General features: G+C 40.0%; 1 protein-coding gene across 4 annotated transcripts in view; it reads left to right on the plus strand.

Annotated features, from left to right (window-relative positions):
* LOC131044511 (nuclear pore complex protein NUP1) overlaps positions 1 to 24,286 on the plus strand; it is a 49,129-nt gene extending 24,843 nt beyond the window's left edge. Inside the window, exons 3-11 of one of the 4 annotated variants that reach the window (XM_057977849.2) lie at positions 17,345 to 17,463; positions 18,342 to 18,585; positions 18,737 to 19,087; positions 19,209 to 19,289; positions 19,465 to 20,223; positions 20,402 to 20,862; positions 21,051 to 21,160; positions 21,466 to 21,612; positions 22,408 to 24,286. In XM_057977849.2, coding sequence (XP_057833832.2) covers positions 17,345 to 17,463; positions 18,342 to 18,585; positions 18,737 to 19,087; positions 19,209 to 19,289; positions 19,465 to 20,223; positions 20,402 to 20,862; positions 21,051 to 21,160; positions 21,466 to 21,612; positions 22,408 to 24,101 — 3,966 coding nt within the window. In that variant the 3' untranslated portion in view covers positions 24,102 to 24,286. The remainder of the gene's footprint in view (positions 1 to 17,344; positions 17,464 to 18,341; positions 18,586 to 18,736; positions 19,088 to 19,208; positions 19,290 to 19,464; positions 20,224 to 20,401; positions 20,863 to 21,050; positions 21,161 to 21,465; positions 21,613 to 22,407) is intronic. The other 3 variants (XM_057977851.2, XM_057977852.2, XM_057977850.2) reach the window with 3 other exon arrangements.
* Positions 24,287 to 24,634: the final 348 nt, after the last annotated feature.

A 24,634-nucleotide genomic window follows, 5' to 3' on the forward strand; every position in this document is an offset into this window, starting at 1 on the left:
TGCAAATCCTTCCATGTGATGACCTTTGCAACGTTGCGCTTGATGGAAATGCCTTGAAATGTCTTCGCCACCCTTCATCTTGACTTGGATCGGCCTTGAACCTTGGAGGGACGACCTTGAACTTGCGTAGAGAGTATTATCATCATCATCGCCCTGGTCCCTTGGAGAGGGACAGGAGCGATCCTTCCCTTGTAGCTTTCATCTCACTTTGCCATGCTCTAAGTTTATATTCAATGGATTCGTCCTTCTTCCCTCTATCCGCCCATGCCTTGACATCATTCGTAACTTTGTAAAAAAAAGGCAATTATATCAAAAATCGCTCTGGTCCCTTCCTGAGGGACAGGAGCGAACTAGGCATTTAACACTGGTATGGACGTCCCAAAAATCTTCAATTTATATTCAATGCGCTCATCTCATGTTCTCCTTTGTTTTTGAACGTAAACTTGTCTTGACCCTTGTCTGGACTTTGCAAAATGAAGGAAATCGCTCTGGTCCCTGGGAGAGGGACGAGAGCCACAAGGTACCTCGCCCTGGTCCCTTGGAGAGGGACAGGAGCGATTTAGTCAATATAGGTCATTCTCCTTCGTTTTTGCATCTCAAATTATATTCATTTGGCAAAGTATCTTCCTTCGGGCGTCCTCAAATTGCTAAGTTATCAAAATCTTGCAAGGACAAGGTGAAATTTGAATTGTAGCTCCGGTCCTTCACTGAGGGACAGGAGCGATTTTCCTCCTGGAGGCATGTCTGTGCTCATAAAAATCTTCAATTTATATTCAATGGAAAGATCTTGTCGTTCTCTATCACTTCAAACGTAAAATTTGTCTGGATTCTGCAAGGACAATGAGATATTTGAAAATGAGCTCCCGTCCTTCACTGAGGGACAGGAGCGATTTTGCTCCTACAGGCCAAAATAACAAGATTTTTCACATTTTAACACTTCACGAGGCGAAAACAAATCAATTCCAATGCTCAGGATCAAAATTCAAAAAAGTCAAAATTTGGTCAAAATATTCAATCAGACAAAAATTCACATTGACGGTCAACACTTAGACAAATTCAAGCTCTGCATGAACATTCCAATTGAAAATTAGACCATTTTGGCGAAATCATTGCATTCAAAATTTGCATTCTAGAAAAGAAGCTCAAAAGCTCTCTCAAAAACGACTGGATTTTGGCTTAAAAAGGCAAAATTTAAAACCCTAAGGCTTAGCCCTAAATCCAGACAACTAACTGACTAACAAAACCCTAAAAAAGAAAGCGAAAACAAGCGAAAAACAAGCAAAAAGAGGGGGTCCCCATTTGCGATGGGGCGATGTGTGAAATGGTCACAACATCTGGCGACACCACTGAGAAATGTTGCAAAACATTTGGGAATCAATCCTTCTAAAGGAAGACTCAGAAAACCTCCCTCAACAAAACCGGGAGTTAAGAAACACTTACAAGAAGAGACCATCATATTGAGACAAAGTATCAAGTCCACAGTTACCCATGTGTGTGCAAATGCGTTAATTCCCCTCAACAAGACAATCATGATCTTCAGGTTCCCCTGTGATAAGCTACGTAGTTTGTCTAAACTCCAAAAGCATCCTGGATAGAGCCTCGCTGCCAGTCAGACGTCCATAGTCCCGACGAGGTTATCGCCGCAAGCTCACGAACATTGCTCCATTGCCAGTCAGGCGTCTATAGCCCCGATGGAGTTATTCGAAAATTCCCTTTAGCCAATTTGATATTTCCTTTTAGCTCATTTTTTTCTTTCTTTATTTTCTCATTTTTTCATCTTTTCTTTTGATACTGCTTTTCAGTTCTGTCAATTCTTTGGCTTGTGAGTAGTGAAACTCACTAGGGTTTGAGGATTGCGGTGGCGCTGAAGCTAAACTTTAGATTTTTCACTGATCACAGCTTCGCCTGTAAACCATAATGACTCGGAGATTATAAGTGTGTGAAAATATAATAACTGGAGGACAAAAATACGTGAGTTCAATAAGCTAATCTACTTCAATGCAAATACGTCCTGACTCAAAGCTTCATTAAAAGAAACTCCCTTTGTAATTCCAAAAGATCTCATGATTTTCCAAATGCATCCAACAACCTAGCAGGAAGTCAGAGCGTTACATAACAAAATCACCCACTGTCAAATGGATACCCCTCGGGACAAAACAACTAACCTAAAAAAAACAAAAAACACCTAAACTAAAACAAAACGGAAACAAAACAAAACAAACGAAAAAAAACAACGAAAGCACACTAAACTAACTATGTACAAGGGAAGGCCTTGGCATTTTAGGATTGGAAATAATGTTTGAGATATCTCCCATTGACAGGCAACGGGATGTCCTCTCCAGTTAAAGTCTGCAACCTAAATGCATTTTCTCCCAATATCTCTGAAATTTGATAAGGGCCTTTCCAAAGCTTATCAAACTTATCATGTTCTCCTCTTTTCTCATGTGCTTTGTCCCAATACAGGACGAGATCTGAAATTCGGAACGCCTTGACTCTTGCTCGTCGATCAAACCATCTCTTCACCACTCCTTGGTGTTTAGCAAAGGTCTCTAGTGCTTGATCTCGTTTCTCTTCTAAATTCCTCAACTGTGTCAACCTGGCCTGCACTGCATCAGTGTCTTCCATGTACTCCTGAATGAATCTCAAGGTTGGAATCCTGAGTTGCATGGGGAAGACTGGGTCTTGGCCATAAACTAGAAAATAAGGCGAAATGCCTAACGCGTTCTTTGTTCTGATTCTGTCTGCCCATAAAGCAAATCTCAACTGGGTGTGCCATTCTCTTGGACTTCTCTCTAATAATTTCTTGATAACACTGAGCAAATTTTTGTTTGTAGACTCTGCTAATCCATTACCCTGAGGATAATAATTCGATGAAAACTTGAGGGTTATCCCGTACTCAAAAGCCCAATTTGAGAATCTCAATGATGTGAATGCCGATCCATTGTCGCAAACCAACGCATAGGGGCATCCAAACCTTGTGATTATGTTCTCCTCTAGAAACTTGATTACAACTTCAGTAGAACAAACCTTAAGTGCCTGTGCCTCTGACCATCTAGTACAATAATCTGTAGCTGTAATGATGTACTTGTGTTGTGCTGAGGATGCGGGGTTGATGACACCAATAAAGTCCATTCCCCATTTCGCAAATGGTCTGTCTTCAATCACTGGATTCAGTGGCATGGCAGGATTTCTTTCTCTAATAGCTGCGACTTGACATGTGTGGCAAGTCTTAATGTGATTGAATGTATCTTTAAAAAGCGTAGGCCAGTAATATCCTGCTCTTAGGATCTGGTGAGCTGTGGCGAGGTTGGCTCCATGTCCGGTTCCAAACTTGGAATGGAAATGTTCAATTATCTGCTTTGCTTCATCTTTGCCAACACATCTCAGGTATACTCCTTCATAGTTTTTACGGTATAAAACAGATCCTTGAAGCATGTAACGTTGACACTTTAATCTTAATGCTCTTTTCTGTGTAGGTGTCATATGAGCAGGACATCTGTGATTAAGCAAATATGTCACAATGTCTTTGTACCATTCATCAGGTGTGACATCCTCTAATTCATAAATTTGTTGGACTAATCCTGGCCCATCTATTGCCAATGTCTGCGCCAAAGCTTGTCCTCGGACAAGTTTCATGGGCTGTATCTCAATATCAAATTCTTGGATAATGGCGACCCACTTTCCTCTTCTTTCTCCTAATTCATTTTGCATGAGAAGAGTCTTGACTGCCACATCAGGCACTATTGCATAAATCTTGGCTCTCAGGAGGTAATGTCTGAATTTCTTCACTGCCTTTACTAATGCGTATGCTTGCTTTTCAACGTTTGGATATCTCAATTCTGCATCTTTCAACGGGGTGCTCATGAAAGCAATTGGGTTTTCGTCCCTCTCTTCACTTCTTTGGGTGAGAATGGCGGCACAAGTGTATTCGGAAGCGAAGGAATATAAATAAAATGGTTTGAGATAATCTGGACTAATCAAAACTGGCGCTTCCATGATTGCGGTCTTTATTTCTTCAAATGCCCTTCTGGCTTGTGGAGTCCACTCGACCTTGGCATCTTTCTTTAACATTTCATTCAATGGTCTGACAATCTCGGCAAATCCGGTAATGAACTTTCGGACGAAGTTGATCTTGCCGAAAAATGATTTGAGCTCTTTCTTGCTTGCTGGCAAATTGATAGTAGATATGGCCCTCACCCTTTCAGGATCAATAGATATTCCTTTCTCTGAAATGACATGTCCTAAAAGCTTTCCTTCTGTGACTCCAAATATGCATTTCTTTGGATTAAGGGAGACACCGTATCTTCTACACCTTTGGAAGACTCTTCTCAAATCGTCCACATGATCTTCTCTCTGCCTAGAGAAAACTGTGATATCATCCATGTATATAATAATACTTTTACCAATTAAATCTCTGAAAGCAATATCCATAGCTCTCTGGAAAGTGGCCCCGGCGTTTATGAGTCCAAAAGGCATCCTCTTATAGGCAAATGTTCCCCATTTGGTGGTGAAAGCAGTCTTTAGTCGATCTTCAGGTTCGACTAGGACTTGATTGTATCCTGAATATCCGTCTAGGAAGGACATCATCTGTGATCCATTGACAATCTGCAATACTTCATCTAATGATGGGAGCGGATAGTTGTCTTTCTCCGATGCTCTATTAAGATTTCTAAAATCAACACACAATCTGATCTCTCCATTTTTCTTTCTAACAGGTACCAGGTTGGCGACCCACGTCGAGTGTCTTACTGGGAAGATGATTTTAGCTGTGAGTAACTTCCTTACTTCTTGGTATATCAGTGGTTTCAACAAAGGATTGACAGGTCTTTGTCTTTGCCTGAATGGCTTACTTCCTGGCTTCAACGGGATTGTGTGAGTGATAATTGCAGTGTCGTAGGTCTTAAGATCTTCATAGCTCCATGCGATGACATCTGGGAAGTCCCTTATGTTTTTCAGGATTCCATCCTTTTCAGTCGCTGTGCAGGACTTTCCAATGAAAACATTCTTAACTTGTGTCTCATCACCTAGATTGATTGCGTCACACATATTGCCCTCTACGCTGTGATTCTTCTTTTCTTTCAACTTGTCAGGATCAAAAATCCTTTCTAATTCAACCATTCCTTTCGGAATAGTGTTTGTCTTTAAGTTCAGGACCCCTTCGGCATCGAACTCAGCTTCACCTACTTCATCTTCATCTATGATCTGTGTTAAGAAGACGTCCGTGCTGGTTAGGAAGTCTAGAATGTGCTTGTCGTCTTTGAAAACTTGGAAATTGGTAACGTTGTCTGGGACTGAAGGAACTGATATTAACTCGATTGTAAACTTCTTTAACCCTTCCATCGCTAATGGAATCAATGAGCTAGCGGCCTGTGCAAGTGAATTGGCCACTTGATTCTGATGTCTATAAATTGAATTGATATTGAAAGCTTCGAAACTTTCAATTAGATCCCAGACTCGATTCCTATACTTAGTTAGCCTTTTGTCATGGCAAACATATTGCTTCCTGATTTGTCTTACTGCGATTTCTGAGTCTCCATATACTTGCAGTATCTTCACCCCCTTTTGGATGGCTAGCAGTAATCCATGAACCAAAGACTCATATTCTGCTACGTTGTTGGTACAAGGGAACTGCAATCTGTGAGCGGCAAGGTATGTTTCTCCCTTAGGACCAATTAATTCATATCCGGCTCCGGATCCTTGTTTGGACTTAGATCCGTCAAATCTTAATGTCCATATCTGATTTTCTTGATTGTCTGTCTCTGGACTTTCATGACTTTCATCCGTTGTATTGGACAAAACTTCACCTTCCATAGAGTTCTCGGTCTCTGTAGAGCTTTCGTCTTCTGAATCTTGAGCTTCCTCTATAATTAGTGTCTGCGGGACTCTTTTATATACTTGCTCCAATGCTGTCTGGCATAAAGCACAAGATAACTCTGAGTGGACGGCATTGTGAATTCTACACCAATTCGGAAGGAGCAATTCTCGGACAGATGTTAGATTGCCAAGTTGCACACTCTGCTGGATGTTTCTTTGTACGAATCTCCTGAAATTTTCAAACATGCCTTCGTCCTCTTGATCGGATCCTTGATCACTTTCAATGACTATCTCCGTCGATTCCATGACCTCCTGCTGGGTATCCTCATCTCGCACATCTTGTATCATCAAGATTTCTTCCACTTTTGGCTTGTACGTTCCTAGGTCGGACTCTAAAAATAGAACTTCGTTGTCCTCTCCATATTCAGTTATCATCAACCTCAACCTTGGGGTGCTATCAATCTTAATCTGGTTCGGGACTCCTCTCCATGGTAGCCACATGTGTGCGAAATCGGTCGATACATATCCATTCAATTTTCGGGACCAATCTCGACTCAGGAGCATTCCATATGAATCTGGAATATCCACCACTGATATATCTATAAAATTTTGGACTCTTGGGTCTGCGGCCAATTGCATGTGAATGTTGTTCAACTCTCCCATGACTGGAACTTCTGTCTTGTCCAGCTGAGTGACCTTTCTCTTGGTAGGTGCGGGAGTTATTCCAAGTCTTTGACAAACGGCTAAAGGCATGACATTGCTTGAGGCTCCGGAATCATAAAGGCAATTGTGTAATAGCTTTCCAAACATTCTGACTGATAACAGGAACGGGGCCGGTTCGTCCTTTCCTTGAGCAGGCACTGAATTTCCTTCACTTAATTCTTGATGTTTAACTTGATTAATCTTTGAGTGATCTTCCTTCGCTGGGCTCTCCTCTTTCGAGTGACTGGCTTTGCTTGTAGATTTATCCCTTTTAACCACATCTTTCTTGATTGCGACTTCCTTTTCGGGAAGAACCAAGTTAGTAGTGAGGTTCTCTTTGACTGTAGGCTGGGCTTTCTTTGTTTCGCCTCTTTTGAGTAATACTTTTCCTTCCAACATATCTTCCTTTTTAGCTGGGAAGGTTATAGTTTGAACCATGCACTCATTTTGTTCGGGTTGTTCTTGAGAATCGGCCTCCTCTTGAGTCATATTGATAGTGGCTTGGACACTTGACCTCGTTGCACTAGGTTCGCTTAAACTACTGATCACTGCCTCTTTAATTTCTGACACTTTGAGCAACTCATAGAGTGGTAAACTTACCTTGACTTTCTTGAGTTCATCTAACACCAAGGCGGCCAATCTTTTCATTTCATTTCCCGCGGGAGGTGAAATATTTCTTTGTCTGTATTCTTGAGTGTTTTGTGGATATTCAGGGACGTTGCTGGCTTGGGGATCTGGCGGAGTTGAAAAATTGTTTGGAGGAATCGATGTTGTTAAAGGTTCAGGATTCCTCTGATTCCTGTGGTAAACTCTTTGGTTTGCACCTCCTGACGATTGGTGGAACACTTCCTTGATTCCCTCTACTAAGACACTGTCGTTCAATGGTGGGAAATAATATTCTGAATCCTCTACAGGTCCATTTGCAGATGCTGGCGGAAACTGAGATCCTGGTGGCACCATTGGTCCATTGGCCGATTCTGGAGGAAATCTCCCATTTTGTACTTGACTAATTTCTTCTTGTGAATATCTGCAGGTTTCAATGATCATAGCTTGACCATACTGCGTGGTTGGAACAATTTCGTACCCTGTGGTAGGAGGATTTTCAGGCGGATTGGTAGTACGCATCTCTTGTTGGAAAATGTCGGCCGCAATTTTGAACTCAGGACACTGCAACTCGGAATGCTGGTTCGTGTTGTGGAGTCTGCACCAACTGGACAAAGCTGCTTCGGCTAAAAACACTTTGCTTGAAGAGGGGTTCTCTTGGCTTTGCGCATTTGGTGGATTGTCCAAGGGCGTCACCACATTTCCATTGTTTGGAGCTGTATTCCATGGTCTTCTTTGGAAACCTTGATTGTTATTTCCTTGATAATTGTTTCTGAATCCTTGATTATTATTCCCTTGGAAATTCTGGTTGTTCGTGTGTTGGCTATGGTTGGCCCTCTGCATGCTCTGGAGTTGATTATTCTGGTTCCTCAGGTGAGTTACCTCGGTCGATAGCCTCTTGACTTGTTCAATCAGCTCTTTCATTTCGTCTTTCTCTTCTTGTGTCCTTGACGAATTTGTAGCGTTTTGCAGGTACACAGGTTGAGCGGGTGGGGCTTGAGAAATTGGAGCTCCTGGGTGAAGGACCAACTGATTTGCCGGCTGTACGTTGGGATATGTCGCTTGCGGAATTGGATTCATGACTGGAGTTTGGTTGGCCAAAGCTGTGCCAACTGCCTGCATCTGGTTAGGTGCTGCGACGGGTCCCATATGTAGTAGTGGTCCAGTGATGTTTTGTCCCATGTGCTTACTCACTTCAATGGTCTTTGCATAGGCCGCATTTAGATCATTCGGAGTCGGATGTGTCCTCACGAACATAGCTGTGAGATGATCTAAGGCTCCATAGTAAATTTCCCTCGGATCTGCAATAAGATAAGGAGGACGTAGCATTGTGTATGCTCGGTGAAATCTGTCGTTGAAGGAGGTAATAGGTTCATGCTCTCTCCTTCGAACCTCAACAAACTGTCTATATAACTCTGCTGGTGTAGTTGGGATGCCAAATTTGGCAATGAATGCGTCTTTCATCGCGTCCCAAGTCCTGATGGACCCTGTAGGCAAATGAATAAACCAAAAGTATGCCTCTTCTCCCAATGAGTAGGGAAAAAGCCTACATGCCACATCTCCATATTCAATTTGTCTGTTACGAAGAAGGTCCTCGAACATTTTGATGTGATCTTCTGCCGTGCGATGGAAATCACTAACATTGAACTTGGAACAAAAGTGTTCTGGATTCTTCGGCATATCATGGTAAACTGCAAATTCCAATGGTGATGGATTGTTGACTAGCCACGTCGCACCATTGAGTACATGAGGAGGAGGAGGTGGAGGTGGAGCACGATGAGCCATTGTATTCCTTGAAACTGAACTTGACGAACTAGCTTGGCTCTTTGTTTGTGAAATTGCTTGGATACTAGATTGGATTGCCGCTTGCACTTGTTCTTGAAGAACTTGTGATGATTCAGGAGATCCTTCCAATCTTAGTTCGAACTCTTTGGGAGTGTCCTCTCTCTTAACTCGCTTTGCTTTGGAAGTAAACTGAAGTTCACTTAGATCCTTGATGCCTGGTGTGGACCTCAACAACCTTTGATGTTTCTCGGGCGAGAATGAACCAATGCGATCCAGCGTGAAGTCTTGCAAGGATTATTGTGGGTTCCTTTGATTGCGAAGATTTCTAGCTATGACCCTTTGATGTTCTTCGGCTCTATCTTCCTCTTGCTCTAGGATGATTCTGACTCTGTTATATTCGACTTGACTTCTCCTTGCGTTCCAAGCTACTTGATTCAATTGGGAAATGATGTCTTCCTGGGTATTGCCTACTTGCAAATTGGGTTGCACTACTTGATTCAGTCCTTCATTCGGCAACACCATCGTACTTCATGATCATATTTGCAATGTTTTCTCTTTTTCAAAATCTTCGGACTTCGACCTTTGAAACGAAAGAGCCCTCCTTCTAGCGCCAATTCTGTTGACGTGTATTTCATACACAATCATACACAGAATAAAATACCGACAGGCATCTTATCCTCTCTTGAGAAAATAGTCTCTAACTGCTGAAGATCTGCGAAAAGGATCAGTTAGATAGACTCCAAGGTTCTTTTAGTGGGGTCTCCACGTGTGGACAAGCTTTTTAGTGGTATGATGTGATTTGCTGTTTCCTTCAAGGCTTCTTACGGATTCAATGGTTCGAAGATTTTACTAATCTAAAAAGGAACTTTCAAAAAAATGGAAAAAGGACAGGGTTTAAGTAAGTCTAATCTAGCCTAATCCTATGAACGACTTAGCATGAACGAGATTTGGCAAGACTCAACCAATTTCAATTTTGCCATAAGATAACAACTCAACTGAAATTAGTGCGATCTTCTAAGGTAATAATGGTGTTCAATGCATCAAAGACCAAGGATACTACTACGAAGGTACATATCCTAGATGCGAAAATGCTTGAAGGTTAAGGACTCAAAGTGTTTTCCAGTCGACCACGCAAGGCGTTCCTACAATCAGCAAGAAGCTAGTGGTTTGGATTGCGAATCCTACCAAATATCAAATCTCACACTTAGTCTTTCAAACTAACAAACTACCTTGATTGAGCGTGATTCAAGTACATCCAACAACCATGAAGATAACTCAAGGAACTTGCAACAAAACACCATAACTTCAATATTTTATTGATTTCCAAGTCATCATATACAACAATTGCTTGAATTTCTCTCTTCAAGACTCAATCTTGCTACAAAATAAAATTGCTTACACTTCTAATCTCTCTATTTCACTCTTAGCTATTTTTCTATTATTCTTCTTCTATTCTATTACATTGAAATGAAAAATGGGGGGTATAAATAGCATCCCCAGTTACAATGAAAGGTCCAGATTGAAAGCAAATCAATGGACAAGATCATGACACCTAAACTCTAATTAGGGTTTGTTACAAATGACCTCCTTTTTACTGAACAACATTAAATACATAGCCAAATATTAAATTTGGCACAAAAATCTAGGAGGTATCAACCAATGAGAAATAAGATGTCATGTCATCTGTAACAACCTTTCATCTAGAATCTTATTCCCTTTCCAATTCTCTTTCTTAGCATATGCAATGAATTTAGTCACGATTCCTTCGATTTCTGTGCTTGGAATCTCAGGAAGATTCTTGATACTCTCCTCTAAGTGGATGACCTGATCAAATGCATCTAGAAGAGCTGCGTCCCAAGTAGGTTCAAGTTCCTTTGTTCTATCAATCAGGAACCTTGGAGTCATCCTAACTGATCCTTCGTGCGAATCTTCAGCAGTTAGAGACTTTATTCAAGAGAGGATAAGATGCCTTTAGGTATTTTATTCTGTGTATGATTGTGTACAAAATACACGTCAACAGGTAGTAGGTCTACTAATTATGAGAAAACAACACGCCTAGTAGGCATTTAATAACTCATTGTTTAAAAGAGTGTGTCCATTATCCCTCTCTTTGGTGGCAAATGCAACAAATTTGGATATGACTATTTCAAGCTCATCCACAAAGACACTTGGCATAGTCTCGTGTTGGTACTCCATAGTAGCTAAGTCCTTTTCACACCTGCTGAAACTCTTTTCCCATTTTGGTGTTGCTTCTTGGATTGTATGCATGATGTTTGTGAATATGGAAATGTTCTCCAAATCATGTTTTGAGAAAGTATTCATTCAAAAAATTCCTTCCAGCCTATCTGCTGCCATCTCTTCATTGGTCAGCCTCTTTGCGAACAATGCTTCAACTATATTGAGGTTTCTTTCGCGAATGTTCTTGATCACTTTCCTCAGTCGAGCAGACTTTTCATTTGACTTGCCAAATAATTTCTTCCTTGTGGTTATTGCACAAAATCGTTGAGGGAAGTCATATGCCTCATTTTCCCTTATCACTTCACCATCTCTGAGTGGTTGCTTGGGAATTTCCATCAGTGCTTCCAGGCGTGGAATGGTTTTATCCTGGCAAATGTGTATCCTCCCATGCTTGACCTATACATTGTATTTTGCTAAGGATAGCTAGGATTCTTCCATACATCTGGGCTAAATCCTCAATGATCTTATATGCATGATCATAAATACTCTTTACACACTTCTTGGTGCCTTGGGTGATTTTCCTCATTTCTTCAAGGCCATCAATTGATTCCTTTGGAAGAACTATAGGGGGAACGAATGCTAGATATTCCTGCCTAACTGGATGCATTAGGCGCTGCACATATCTACACAGAGCTTTGTTCTCACTTTTCAGTCTTTGGTATTTTTCTTCCATCCTCTTCATCTGCTCTTTCAATGCCTAGGTGGAATCAACAAAATCTTCCATCACTTGTGCCTTGGTAGCATGCCCCAATTCAATTGCTGTTACTTCATATTCTTCTGTAGCAATTTTCTCCTTGGCCTTGTCAATCCTCGGTACTGCTACATGCAAGATTCTAGATCTTGACTCATCCTTGGTAATTTTGGAGAATTTCTTCGCCTTCCTTTTCTCTATTGGCTTGTTTATTTGGTTCAGAAACTCCTCGAACTCAAGCACGGGATCAATTTCTTCTACAGGATACCTCTTCATTCTTTCCCTCAGCCATTTTGGAGTGGCTGATTGCTGATCATGCACTTGTAATTGTTCCTGCTCCTGCGATATTTCCTAATGGAATTCTTCATCAGGAATTGTTTTGAGACATCCCTGAAGATTCGTATCTGGAGGAAATTTTTGCTCTTCATTCTTCTACTGACTAAATTCTTTGGAAGCATTGACACTTTGTATATCTTGTGCTTTTGGCGTCATTTGGCCTTCTTCCTGTGATTCTCTTCTTGTGCTAGATCCAATCTTTTTTCCTGTAAAGAGACCAACTTCTTGCACGCTTGAGGATCTACTAGGTGGTGGTTGTGTTACTTCTGGCCTTTGTCTCTTTTGTGGTGGCCCTTCACTTGGAATATCTTGCCTTTTCCTGGATTGCGTATCTGGGACAATACTCTTCTCTTTCCCATACCTCACCTTTTCTTGTAAATCCCTCCTGTCTTTTGCTTCAACTTCTAATGTTTCCTTGGTTATATCATCATTTGACTCCAGATCTCCCATCAGGTCATAATTTAGGCCATCATTTTTTGCTTTCACTTTGTTGATGTGATGTTCAATCTACCATTTTGTGAACTTTGTGACTGACTTGGATAATGTATCAAGATCTGCTATTTCAGGTTCAGATCAATTGGGCGGCTGAGTAGGCTTATCTTTCTCCTCCTCAAAATCAAGATGAACCACGTTCAAATCTTTCTACTTGATTTGGTATTGGATGGATTTCACATATTCTGATCACATCTTGAGTGGTATTCTGGATTGCATCCTCCTCCTGATTTCATAATCATCTTTTGCATTACCCCATTGTCCTCAATTTGCATCCTATGCCTATGCATTCTGCTAGCCACCATTTTTATTCTATCATAGGGGTTAAAATTTGACCTTGTTGTGTAAAATGAGAGATGGTAAAATTGCAATTCTTCCATTGACTTTTCTGCTACTAACAGTGATAGGCACACTTCGTCAGAATTTCCCATGACTGGAAATTTAATTCCACCATTCTTCTTCTAGATTTTATCATAGGCCTTCAATTGCCTTGTTACCTCAAGTAGCACCATCTTGTTAGTTAGGTACCTTGGAAGTTTGTAGGGATTAGAAGAGAATCCTTGAAGTCGAATGTAAGTGAAACCTTGGGAACTGGTTGAACCATGAGCCGTACCTTTCTATCAATTCCATTGCTTCTTGAGACAACCTCATGTGAAGGCCACCTTAAAGAGATAAAACAATATGCATGGTGAAGGGATCATTGGCTCTCTTGAAATTAGTAGGATTGTATAGGTGCAACTCAGGATAACATTCGTACACCTTGAATTGTCTTGGACCACACTGTTGATTTTTATACTTTCAGATTAATATAAAACTCAAAAATCAGAATTTAGTTTCTAACTAGATTGTTAGCTGAAAGATTTAGAGATTTCTAGATTTAGGCATAACATAGAAATGAACAAAAATAAGAACAAGACACGATTACCCTAGGAAAAACCCAGCCAGAAAAGATCCTCAGATCTGATTATGGATTATATTCATATAATGATTACAACACTTATCTCAAGTACTTGAAGATGTCTGAGATGTTTGCTTTTAGGGCTGATGAAATCTTCGACAAGTCTGCACTTTCATAAGCATCAAGTCTACCCCTTTAACACACCAACCGGCAATCAGGTTTATACCCTAGATCTGCACTTTTAGTGCATCTTAAGTCTGCACCTTTGCTTGAGACTGGACTGCAACCTTAGCGCCTTGAACCTAGAACAGTTCGCCCTCCTTTATGATGGTATTTGCACTTGATGTTAGCACCTTCAATGACAGATATAATTCGCAAATATTCCTTCTTCAAACTTCGCATTAAGCAGATGTATAATTCACATGGAAAGATCTTGTATTGAATGATTAATGAGGTGAAGTTGTCATTTATTTATATGTGGTGCAAGATCTAGTTAGGTTGGCTTTTGCCTAATTAATAACTTTTATTTATTAATTTCTCCTTGAGCGAATTGCCTTGTTAATATAGGGTCGGCCCTATTTATGGGAGCACGTTTGAGTGTGGCGTGAGGATTTAGGGAGTGTTGTGAGGGAGAGGGCCCAGCCCTACACGTTGAAGAAGGGGCCAGCCCTTTGGGCGGATTCCAATGTTGCCTAAGGCAATTGGAATCCGCCATTCCTACCTAATTACAATGAACACACACCCTATGGGTTCCTTATACATCAAACCTTTGAATATAGACATCCTTTCTAACATGCAGACAATGTAAGAGCTCATATAAAAGGACCGGGAATGTCTCAAATTCCTCAATTATTCATCCAAGTTGTCATTGATTAACTTTGACTAATCTATGACCTTCACCTCATCCATTACTTCTTCAATAAAGTAGAACATCCATGGCTCGAAGACGAATGATTGTGAGCATCCCATGATTCGGCTCAATAACATCACGAGGTCACTATATTCTTGCTTGAAGTCCATCCCCAACAAGTTGCCTAGGCATCTTGGAATGATGAGGCTTAGACTTTTGTATCCACTTATGGTTGATGACTTCTGCACATCCATTTGCTTGGAATCATAGAGTGTCAACGACCTCTCCTTTGTTTTATATACCATGGAATGATAAGTCAGAATCCGGAATGCTTTGGCAATTGCTTTTGCAGTGAGATTTGCTAACAACTTGCCATCATGAACCACAATTGCCGTTTGCTCGGAATTGTAATATTTTGCACATTTGACGAACAATTCTGAGCAATGGATAATAGGGGGGGGGGAACTAGCTGCCACCACAACTCCACCTTGAGTCATCTTCATAGCTAAGGCTGACGGAGGATGTCCTTCATGACCAAACATTCTTCTTCTTCTGAATTTATCCAAATTGAAAGTTCCCAGGTCGGTGTTGTGATTCCTGGAGAAATCCTTTGAGCTCGCTCTTGATTTGAGCTTGCCTTGACGTGCTTGGCAACTTTGATTCCCCCATCAGACTTCTTGCAAAATAAAATAACCAATGTTAGAATTATGTCGAGGAATATTTAATTCATCATGAGAAGAATTCCACAGTTTGTATTCTAGACTTGGAATAATTTTGAACCTCCGAGGAAAAGAATTCCTTGATGAATAACCACGCCTCAGCTTCAACAACACACTTTGCTCTTGCTTGTGGTCTTCAACCTGCAATGTGAAAAATGAAACTTCACACCCCCTTAAATAGAGAATTTGCCCGCTTTGCTGTCTAGTTGGCACTGGGGTATATTTAGCAACTCATTCAATTGTTTTGAAAACATCTTTCTTGTTTCTGTTCTTGGGAGAGACTCTAACATGTCCTTTTGGTGGAGCCCTCACACCATACTTATCTAAAATATTACTTATATTTTGAATTATATGTGTCACGCCCCCCTTTTATTAAAAATATCATTTTGGGCATTCAACTCTATTTTTCATGCCACCTTCTTGGGCACATTCTAGACATGGGGATGGATTTTTGCCTTTTGATGTTTTATCCTTAGCAGAGGAGAGAATGCGCCCTCAAGCGCACTTGGGCATTGGAGGAGGATTTTAGGTGTTGGGAAGAAATCCTAGAGTGGAGAGGAAATGCGCCCATGAGCACACTTGAACCTGGGAGAAGGAATCTCCATACTTGTCAACTTTTGATCATTTCATGCCATTTGAGAGGTTGGTGCATTTTAGAGGGGGTCAAGGAATTTTCCTTACCTTAGTCAAATTTTGTGTCACTTTGCGAAGTTGGGCACACTTTGGCAGTGGAGGAAATTTCTTGAATTGCGGAAGAATCCTTCTCTCCTAGTGATTTGCGCTACATGAGACTTCCTTTGGCGCACTTTGAGGGTGGAGAATTTTTCTTGCCTTAAACTTCGCTGCTTTGGACCCTTCATTCTACCGGACTTCGATTTGGATACTCTTTCTTTTCTTGTAGTCAATGCTCACCTGTTGGCGAAAATGGACTTATTATAAATAGAAACTACTAAAAATTGTAAGTTTGTCCAAACGCAAAATTAGGGCAAACGGAGACAGTGATTTAGTAAGTTCTTCCAAACTCAAAATTAGGGCAAACGGGGACACAATGAAACTAAAAATAGTAAGTTCATGAAAAGCACTCAAAAAACTTCACGGGTAGGTCCTTTGAAAGATTTTTCTTTTCCACACTCAAATTTCACTATCCTCTCGATCACGAACTTCCTCTCTCCGAGTCTGCAGGACAGAAACCCTAAAAGCAGACGATGCTCGATTCTAGACTTAGCACAAATCACCAATATCCTTCCAAACACTGGAAACTTTGGGAAATCATTGCAAGACTACCAGGAACTCAGAAGTAAGTGACCAAGTGGACAAAAATGTGTATATATTTATTTTTGTTTTATGTGTATTTTTGTTTTAGGTCTAAAATGTGTATAAATATATTTTTTTTAATGGATATACTTAAAATATACCCAACCGTAACTATTTTTTGCTCTACTGGTGAGCTCAGACCTGAATTTAAATCTGAACCTGAACCTAAACCTAAACCTGAACTGTTAACTTAGTATTATACTTATGCTTGGATTGTGCATGCCAATGAAAGTGTCTATAGTGTGATCACTGCATTAAGATAAATGTAGTCTTGGTTATTCCTTGTAAGTTTTATTTCTTCCTGAATTCAGTGAGGTCTGCATAAATCTTTTCAGATGAGCATGGAGTAATTCTCTGTCGTGGGACATGATTTAATTTTTCTTGGAGAACTTGTGGATCTGCATGTTGAATGTAAAAGGCTAAGCCTGTTGTATGGTCTTTTGTTTGTGCTCCCATGAATGGCTATTAGTATTTTTAGTTTGAGTATCAGATCCTTGTTCCTTTACATGGAGGTGAAAGGGAAAATATGGCAGTCCACCACCTCCAATAATTTGAAAGAGTGCTAAATTGAACGAATCACCATTGTGCTGCCATTAACTTACCTGCTACAAAGCATATCAAAATCCTGCTCTAGTTATTAGTATTACTTATGCCTGGTAGTATATCCATGATTCTTGAATTTAGTCCATGTTGTGTGGACATTAACATATGATGTGATTGTTTTCCATTTATGGGCTTCAATTGGTTATCAGGTTTAAGGGCTGTGTAACTGATAGTGTGTGTGAGATTTTTAGCTTTTTATGTAATATTTTTTTATGATTCATAACCTCTAACTGGTTGGAATGGCTATACTTTGCTGATCCCCAGTTTGGTCTGTCTAATTACTTGTTATATGTCAGCAGAATGCTGATCTAACAGAAGTGACTGATAAAGAGGGAGAAATCAGCCCAGTGGAAAATCAAAGAAATGAGTCTGAAATTGCTGGACTCGAGCAGCTCTTGAAAAATAAAACACTCTCAAGGTCAGCAATTATCTTTTAAGTTTTATACATTGGTTGCTTTTGAAGGTTGTTTTATTCCAGTAGATCTTTGTAAGGTTCATCCTTTTTTATCTTTCCTTTTTTATCTTTCATTATCATCCTTATATGTCATATCGTTTCTTTTCACTCTTTGTTTTTTCTTCTTGCAATTAATATCAATTTGGTTATAATGAAAAGGAGGTGAAATCACTTTAATACAAACTCAGTGTCAATTGTATGTCGAAATAAATATTAATAAAAAATGCAAAATAAACATTTTATCTATGATACACTTTTCTTGTCTATGCTATTTTCATAGCGATTCACAGTGTTGCATTTCAACCTTTTTGTTTGCTGCTAAATCTTCTAACTTTACTGATTCTTCGTCATGTGAGAATTAAATTGAGTGAAATTTGGATGAAATCAACTTATTCTCTCTTCAACAGCTATCTTCAACTTCCAAGCTTTAATTCAACCTGCTTTCCTGGTGTTGGTAATGGTTTGGGAGTCACCTTCACACGCATGATTTTCCAATCCTCAATCACAATTTGGAGAACCTTGAGCAAAACCAAGCCCTCCAGTAGATTATTGGAATATTTTCTAGGTGTGCAAAGATAAAAATTGGTCCATTTGAATCCTAAAACTTCCCTCCTCTTCCGGCAAGCCAAGGATTAGTCTCAGGCTCTTAGCTAATCCATCATAAATAAAAATTTTAATGCCTTAGGAGGGAGGTTGTTAAACCACTTTATACTTATTGAGCATAACAGATCTTGACTCGTTGGAGGAGTTATACTGCATATATTAATAACTAGGCTTTCTGTTATGTTCCATGGATGTTTTTGAAAAGATTATTGACAAAGACCTGATTTTGTAATACTCAGGGAGGAGTTCAATCACTTGATAGGTGTATTACAGTCACGTGTTGTGGATAGTTCTCCTGGCATGGAAAACCGTGAAGAAAAAATGAGAGAAGAACTAAATGGTAGAAATGAACCAAACAATGTGCAAATTGCAGAGACTCAGAGATGGCGAGATGAGAGGAAGAAGGCAAGGGAAGAAAAAGATAACCCTTCTTGGGGCAATGGCTTGTTTCCCGATGCATTGTCTCCCTCTGTTACTGGAAATGTAACTAGACACATTTTGCTCTTGTGTTCTCTATTGTTTAGTTTAGTGTGTATGTCATTTCTTCCAAACTACTTTCAAGAGTGATAAATCATCCTATTGCAGTACATAGTTATCCATTTTCATATTTTGGATTTAATGGCACATTTTGCAGGTTTGTGATGATGCTGGTTCAACTCCAGCAGATATAGCAAAAGCTTTTATGGGTGTGCGGTCTCACAGGGCACCAACATCCACTTTACGTTTGCAGCGTAGACCTTTTGGAGATGAGAGTACACCGAATCGATTATTTCGAGATACACACACCCAAGATAGATCCAATGCTTATCAACTTATACCAAGAACAACAGAAAGTGAGTTGTTTGGGAATGGGCAGGTTCCAGACAGGTTGAAGACCCCATCCAATAGGCTTAATAGCCTCCCATATCTGAGGTCTCAAAACAGAGTTAAAGGCCTGAATTATACACCATATGCCAGAAATCTTCGTCAGCAGACTCATTCTGAGGTATTCTATGGTGTTTTGTGGCACATCCAATTCACGCTTTTAAGGTTGATAGGCATTGCATCTAATCTGTTCTGTTCTGTTAATGTTTCAGTGTCATGACTCTTTTTTGTTGTATTTGCAGCATATAGGTGATGGGACTCCAATTAGCACCCCAGCATCACATTGGACACCAATACAATCTCCACTTACAGGTGGACGACAGGTGAGATTTGAAGTTTGCATGAGAGCAATTGAATGAAATATTGGATATATCTTTCAACTCATTGTTTTTTACTAATACAATTGATAAACATTTCTTTCAAGTGTCAATAATTTGCTTTGATCTTGCTTTCTGTTAATAACTGTTGGTTATTTACATGACATGATTTGGCTGCCAGATGTTGAAAAAGAGGACTGGCTCTATGTTAGATGATGGTATGACATCAGGAGGGCCAATAAGGAGAATCCGGCAAAAGACTACTTTTTACACCCCATTGAGGAATTCTGATCCATCATGTTCAACCAGTAATCAGTTAAATCCTTTCTCATCACATGCAAATGATTTTGGACAAAAAACAGTGGCTGGAGTTGCTACAAAGCCTATGGAAACAGAGAAACAGAAATTTCTGTCAGCATTTCCATTACAAGAGGAGGGCACAAAAGCTTTGACTTCAAACCTTGGGTATGTGCCGCAACAATCCAGTGAGACAGCTCGTAAAATTTTGGAGCATCTGGAACGAATGGTGCCCTCGCCTAAAGAAAAGTCTGTGGAATCACAGTTGGCAATTGCAAGGTCCAAGCCTCCTACACAGCTGAATGTTAGCATGCTTAATGGACATGCAAGAAGAAGTACTGAGTCTGTAGACAAGATAGCCTTTTTGGATATGCATGGACAAAGCACCTTTTCTCTTAAGGGCAATAATCAATCACGTGGTCAAGAAGCTTCTGCTTCGGAGCAAATATTTGAAGGTAATGGAAAATCTCCCTTGACAAAAACTTTGGAAAATTCTGTGGAAGCACCTAAGTTTCATGGTACTGGAGATGTAGATCTCCAGCATGTTAATGGGAGTTCATCAAAGGCGGACATGAACTTGCAAGTTCTTTATAGTCCTCCTGTTTCAGAAAAAGAAAATGGTTTCCGAATGAGTGCACTTGAGGTATGTTAGTCTTGTAATTGGTTACATTAATGCTATAATTGTTGCATTGTATATGCTTTGTATGTTTATATCTGTAATGTTTGATTGTATTATATGTTTTCTAGGTGAGTTGAAGCTTTCTGAAGTCTAATTAATATTTTGAATATTTGCTGACCTTCTTTGAACTTACATGCCACAGGAGTCTGATGAAGAGGGCCATGTAAGCAAAAATGCTACTATTTTAGTTAACTCTCAGACTGGAAGTGGCACATTTATATCTCATGGAAATAGTACCGATATTACAACTTTGAAAAGGGATAAAGCAATACCATCTATAACTTCCTCAGAAGTTAATACTTCCACATATGCAATTTCTGTCATGGCTGAGCCATCTACAAATAATTCAGGGTTTACCTGTCCTGTTGTTTCAGCTGCTAGTAATTTCCCAGAACCACCAACCTCAACAGCAACACCATCACCTTTGTGTAAAGGTAATATTCAGCCCATGACGGAAAATATTACTCCAACTTACAATTTTGGCTCAACGAGCAGTAGCAAAGGGCCTGTTTTCTCATTCTCCACATGCGTATGTACGGATGTGGATACTTCCAAGCCAGAATTTGATTTCAAATTTAAAAGCAAGCCTGAAGAAGCTTTCAGGTTTGTCTCTACTTAGCTTGCATCCTTTAATTTGCTTATTATTCTTTAAGTATCAATATTTTGGCTTCTGAGATGATTGATGCTTGGTTCTCAATGATCTATCTGTGCAATTGGTTTTCGTATGCTAAAAATATAATTCTTTTGTCCTACATGATAGAACATTCCTCACAATTTCAGATTTGTTGCAGCAGTACTGCTGTAGCTGCAGCTGTGTCCACTTTGCCCAATCAAACTTCATTGGGATCATCAGAACCTTTGGCTTTGGTCTCCAAAGTTGCATCTAACCCAGTATTCTCAGGCATGTAAACTCGAGCTTCATCTGTCTCTAAATCTAGATCTATGGGAATGTAAAATAAAGACATTGAGCCCTTGGCCATTCTAAAAGTTGAAAAGTAGATTACATTTCATGTGTGTGGATCACTCTAAACAAGCAATTTGTTTTTAGGTTAACTTTTGGGTATACAATTATCAACATGCTGGGAAAAAATCTACAACTGCTGTAGCTTACTCAACAGACAAAACTTCTGTTCTAATAGTTGTTTTTATGTATTCAAGAATTTTAATTTATTTGTTTTCACTAATTGCTTCTTGTTTGTTTGGCAGGAAACTTGTCATCTGTATCAAGTACAAGTAGCAACTTTTCTACATCAACTGTTGCAATACCTGCCTCAAGTGCCAAAGTTTATAAGACTGACGGTAACAGTTCAGTGACATTTTATCCTCCTGGAACAAGCTCATCTGTAACATTTGGTAATACAATTTCTGTATTTTACTTAAGTCTGTTGATCCAAAATGTATGAGGCACTATGCAATTCTTCTTTGTAGCAGAAGAATTAGCAACTTGACAAAGGAAGTGACTGCCAGGCGTCCCCAACTCTACTACTTCTCTGCCATGTCATGTCCACTTTACAATATAGTCAACATTAATTAATGTAACCCTATCTAACTTTGCCTAGGGTTTGCTAAAATGTTGGACTTTGAAGATTGATAAAGGCAAGCAATTGCATTTGAAATAAAGTTGCCTCATTGCTATACATTTTTCAAAGGGCACTCTTCCTGGACTTAGGACATACCATTTGGAATTTAGATGTTTTCAGTGTTCCACACCTTTGTCACAATGGGCTTAATATGCTCCTCGATAGAACCCCATAGGATCCTTAATGAATTGCAATCATGTTGTACGTCCATTCAAATAGGAAAAAAATGGTGTCTACATTTGGAGCAGCAATGAGAAAGCAACTTAAGTTACAACTGCGTTGCAGTTGCTTATGTGGCAAATTTCCTGCCGATTTTGGTTTGCGTTGATTTTTTTTTCAATTATTGCAATGGGCTTAAGATAGGAATTGGGGGAGTTCCAAAATAGGAGAATGTGGACACAATTTAGAGGCCATTATGGGCCTGCAATATCAATCCTTAGATGCTTTGATAGGAAAATTATTGTGCTCATAATTCACCAGATAATTTCACATCTTATAGTGGTTTTAATGTATTTGACGAATTATAATCTATTTATTTTTCACTAATTGCTGCTTGTTTGTTTGGCAGAAAACTTGTCATCTGTATCAAGTTCAGGTAGCAACGTGTCTACAGCAACTGTTGCAATACCTACCTCGGGTAAAGTATTTAGTGGAGCTGTTTATAAGACTGATGGTAGCAGTTCAGTGACATTTTTGCCTCCTGGAACAAGCTCATCTGTGACTTTTGGTAGTACAAGCCCTCTATTTTTTGGATCAGCTGTGGTTACTTCAGTATCGAGTGGTTCAGCCAGCCCATTTGGCTTGACTGCATCTAGTTCTTCTAGCTCTGGCAGTTCGCCTTCTGTTGGCCTCGGTACCAATCCATTTGGCGTAAACACACCTGCTCCATTGTTTTCTTCCAGCACTTTAGCAAACGAAACTGCCACTACAACCACATTTGCTGCTTCACGTAACCCTTCATTAGGGTCGAGTGGTACTTCTTTTGGTGGGAGCAGTGTTCCTTCATTTGGTTTAAGTAATACTTCTCAGTTTGGTTCCAATACGTCTGTTTCATTTGGATTGAGCACCACTCTGCAGCCCAACACCTCTCCTTTTTTTGGATCGAGTACCACTCCACAGTTTGGCTCCAATTCATCTTCTTTATTTGGATCAAGTAGCACTTCTCAGTTTGTTTCAAACACCTCAACTTCATCAGTCTCAAGTATGATGTTTGATGAAAATACATCTTGTTTTGCCACAGGTTCCCGTCCTCCTTTCGGTTCTGGCAGTACCCCAATATTTAGTTCTGGAAGTACATTTGGATCAGGCAATTTATCATTTGGTGGAAACACTACCTCATTTCCTTCTTCCAGCACTACAGCATTGGGTGCAAGCAGTGCCTCCTTTAGTTCTGCCAGCACTTCACCTTTTGGTGGAAGCATTGGTTCATTTGGTTCTAGTAGCCTTCCAGCATCTGGTGGAAGCAGTGCCTCCTTTAGTTCTGCCAGCACTTCACCTTTTGGTGGAAGCATTGCTTCATTTGGTTCTACTAGCCTTCCAGCATCTGGTGGAAGCATTGCTTCATTTGGTTCTAGTAGCCTTACAGCATCTGGTGGAAGCAGTTCTTTATTTGGCTCTGCTAACACTCCAATGTTTGGTTCAAATAGCAATCCGCCATTTGGTGTGGCACCGTTCTTTGGGGCTTCCTCCGCTGCTTCTTCCTCACAATCACCAGCAACCTTATTTGGATCTGGGTTTGGTAGTACGCCAGCTCTGGCCTCCACAGGATTTTCTTTTGGAGGATCTGTTGCTTCAAGCAGTGGCTCATTTTCTGTTGGAGCCTCAAGTGGTACCTCACCTGGTACATTTACATTTGGTTCCAAGGACACCACAACATTGGCTCCACAATCAATGTTTGGGTTGACAAATTCAAATCCTACTTTTGGTGCAACCGCAGCAACACCACCTACCGATCAGATGGAAGACAGTATGGCAGAGGATCTTGCGCAAGTATCTGCTCCACCTGTATTTGGTGGACAGTCAGCTTCATCAACCCCAGGATTTGTCTTTAATTCTCAACAAAGTGTGCCACCAAATTTTATGTTTAATTCCCAACCAAGTCCACAAGTAGCTAATCCTTTTGCAGCCGGTGGTCAAGGGGCATTTACTCCTCCAGCAGGGGCACTTGAGTTTTCTGGTGGAAGTTTTTCTCTTGGAGCTACAAGTGAAAAACCTGGCCGTAAGTTTGTAAAGATAAAACGAGACAGAGGAAGAAAAAAGTAGATTTAAGCATCTTTTGGAGCTAAACAGCTTTTAGATATAATGTATTACTTGTGCTTTCTTGGCATGTTCAGGTCTTGAGGGTTAAATAATGGATGTAATGGTCTTGCATTAACTGATAAATTTTAAAAGAAATCAGCAAAAATTCTCACTAAATTAGTTGTAATCAAATCGCAATTGCCAATTTATTATGTTTTAGGATCGGAAAAAAAGCTATAATTATTTAATCCCCTTTTCACGTTTTATGAAAATTATTTAAGATCTGTAATGGTGGTTGTACACACGGTATTGCGATTAACATTTATTAGCTGGTGAGAACGATGACATCTGAGAACATATAAATTTGCATATATGGATTACATTAATATCTTATCTCTGGGGCTTGAACGGTAACATGAGCATTATATTGGCAACCTATGGTATGCAGACGATAGTTTATAACAAACAAAGGATCTGCAAAGGCATGCTCATATGGTGATTATGACTGAGGAATTCTAATGTTATTTAGACTGGATGACTGCAGTTTGTGCCTGGCC

Source organism: Cryptomeria japonica, chromosome 9 (assembly GCF_030272615.1).
Source record: "Cryptomeria japonica chromosome 9, Sugi_1.0, whole genome shotgun sequence".
Classification (NCBI taxonomy): domain Eukaryota; kingdom Viridiplantae; phylum Streptophyta; class Pinopsida; order Cupressales; family Cupressaceae; genus Cryptomeria; species Cryptomeria japonica.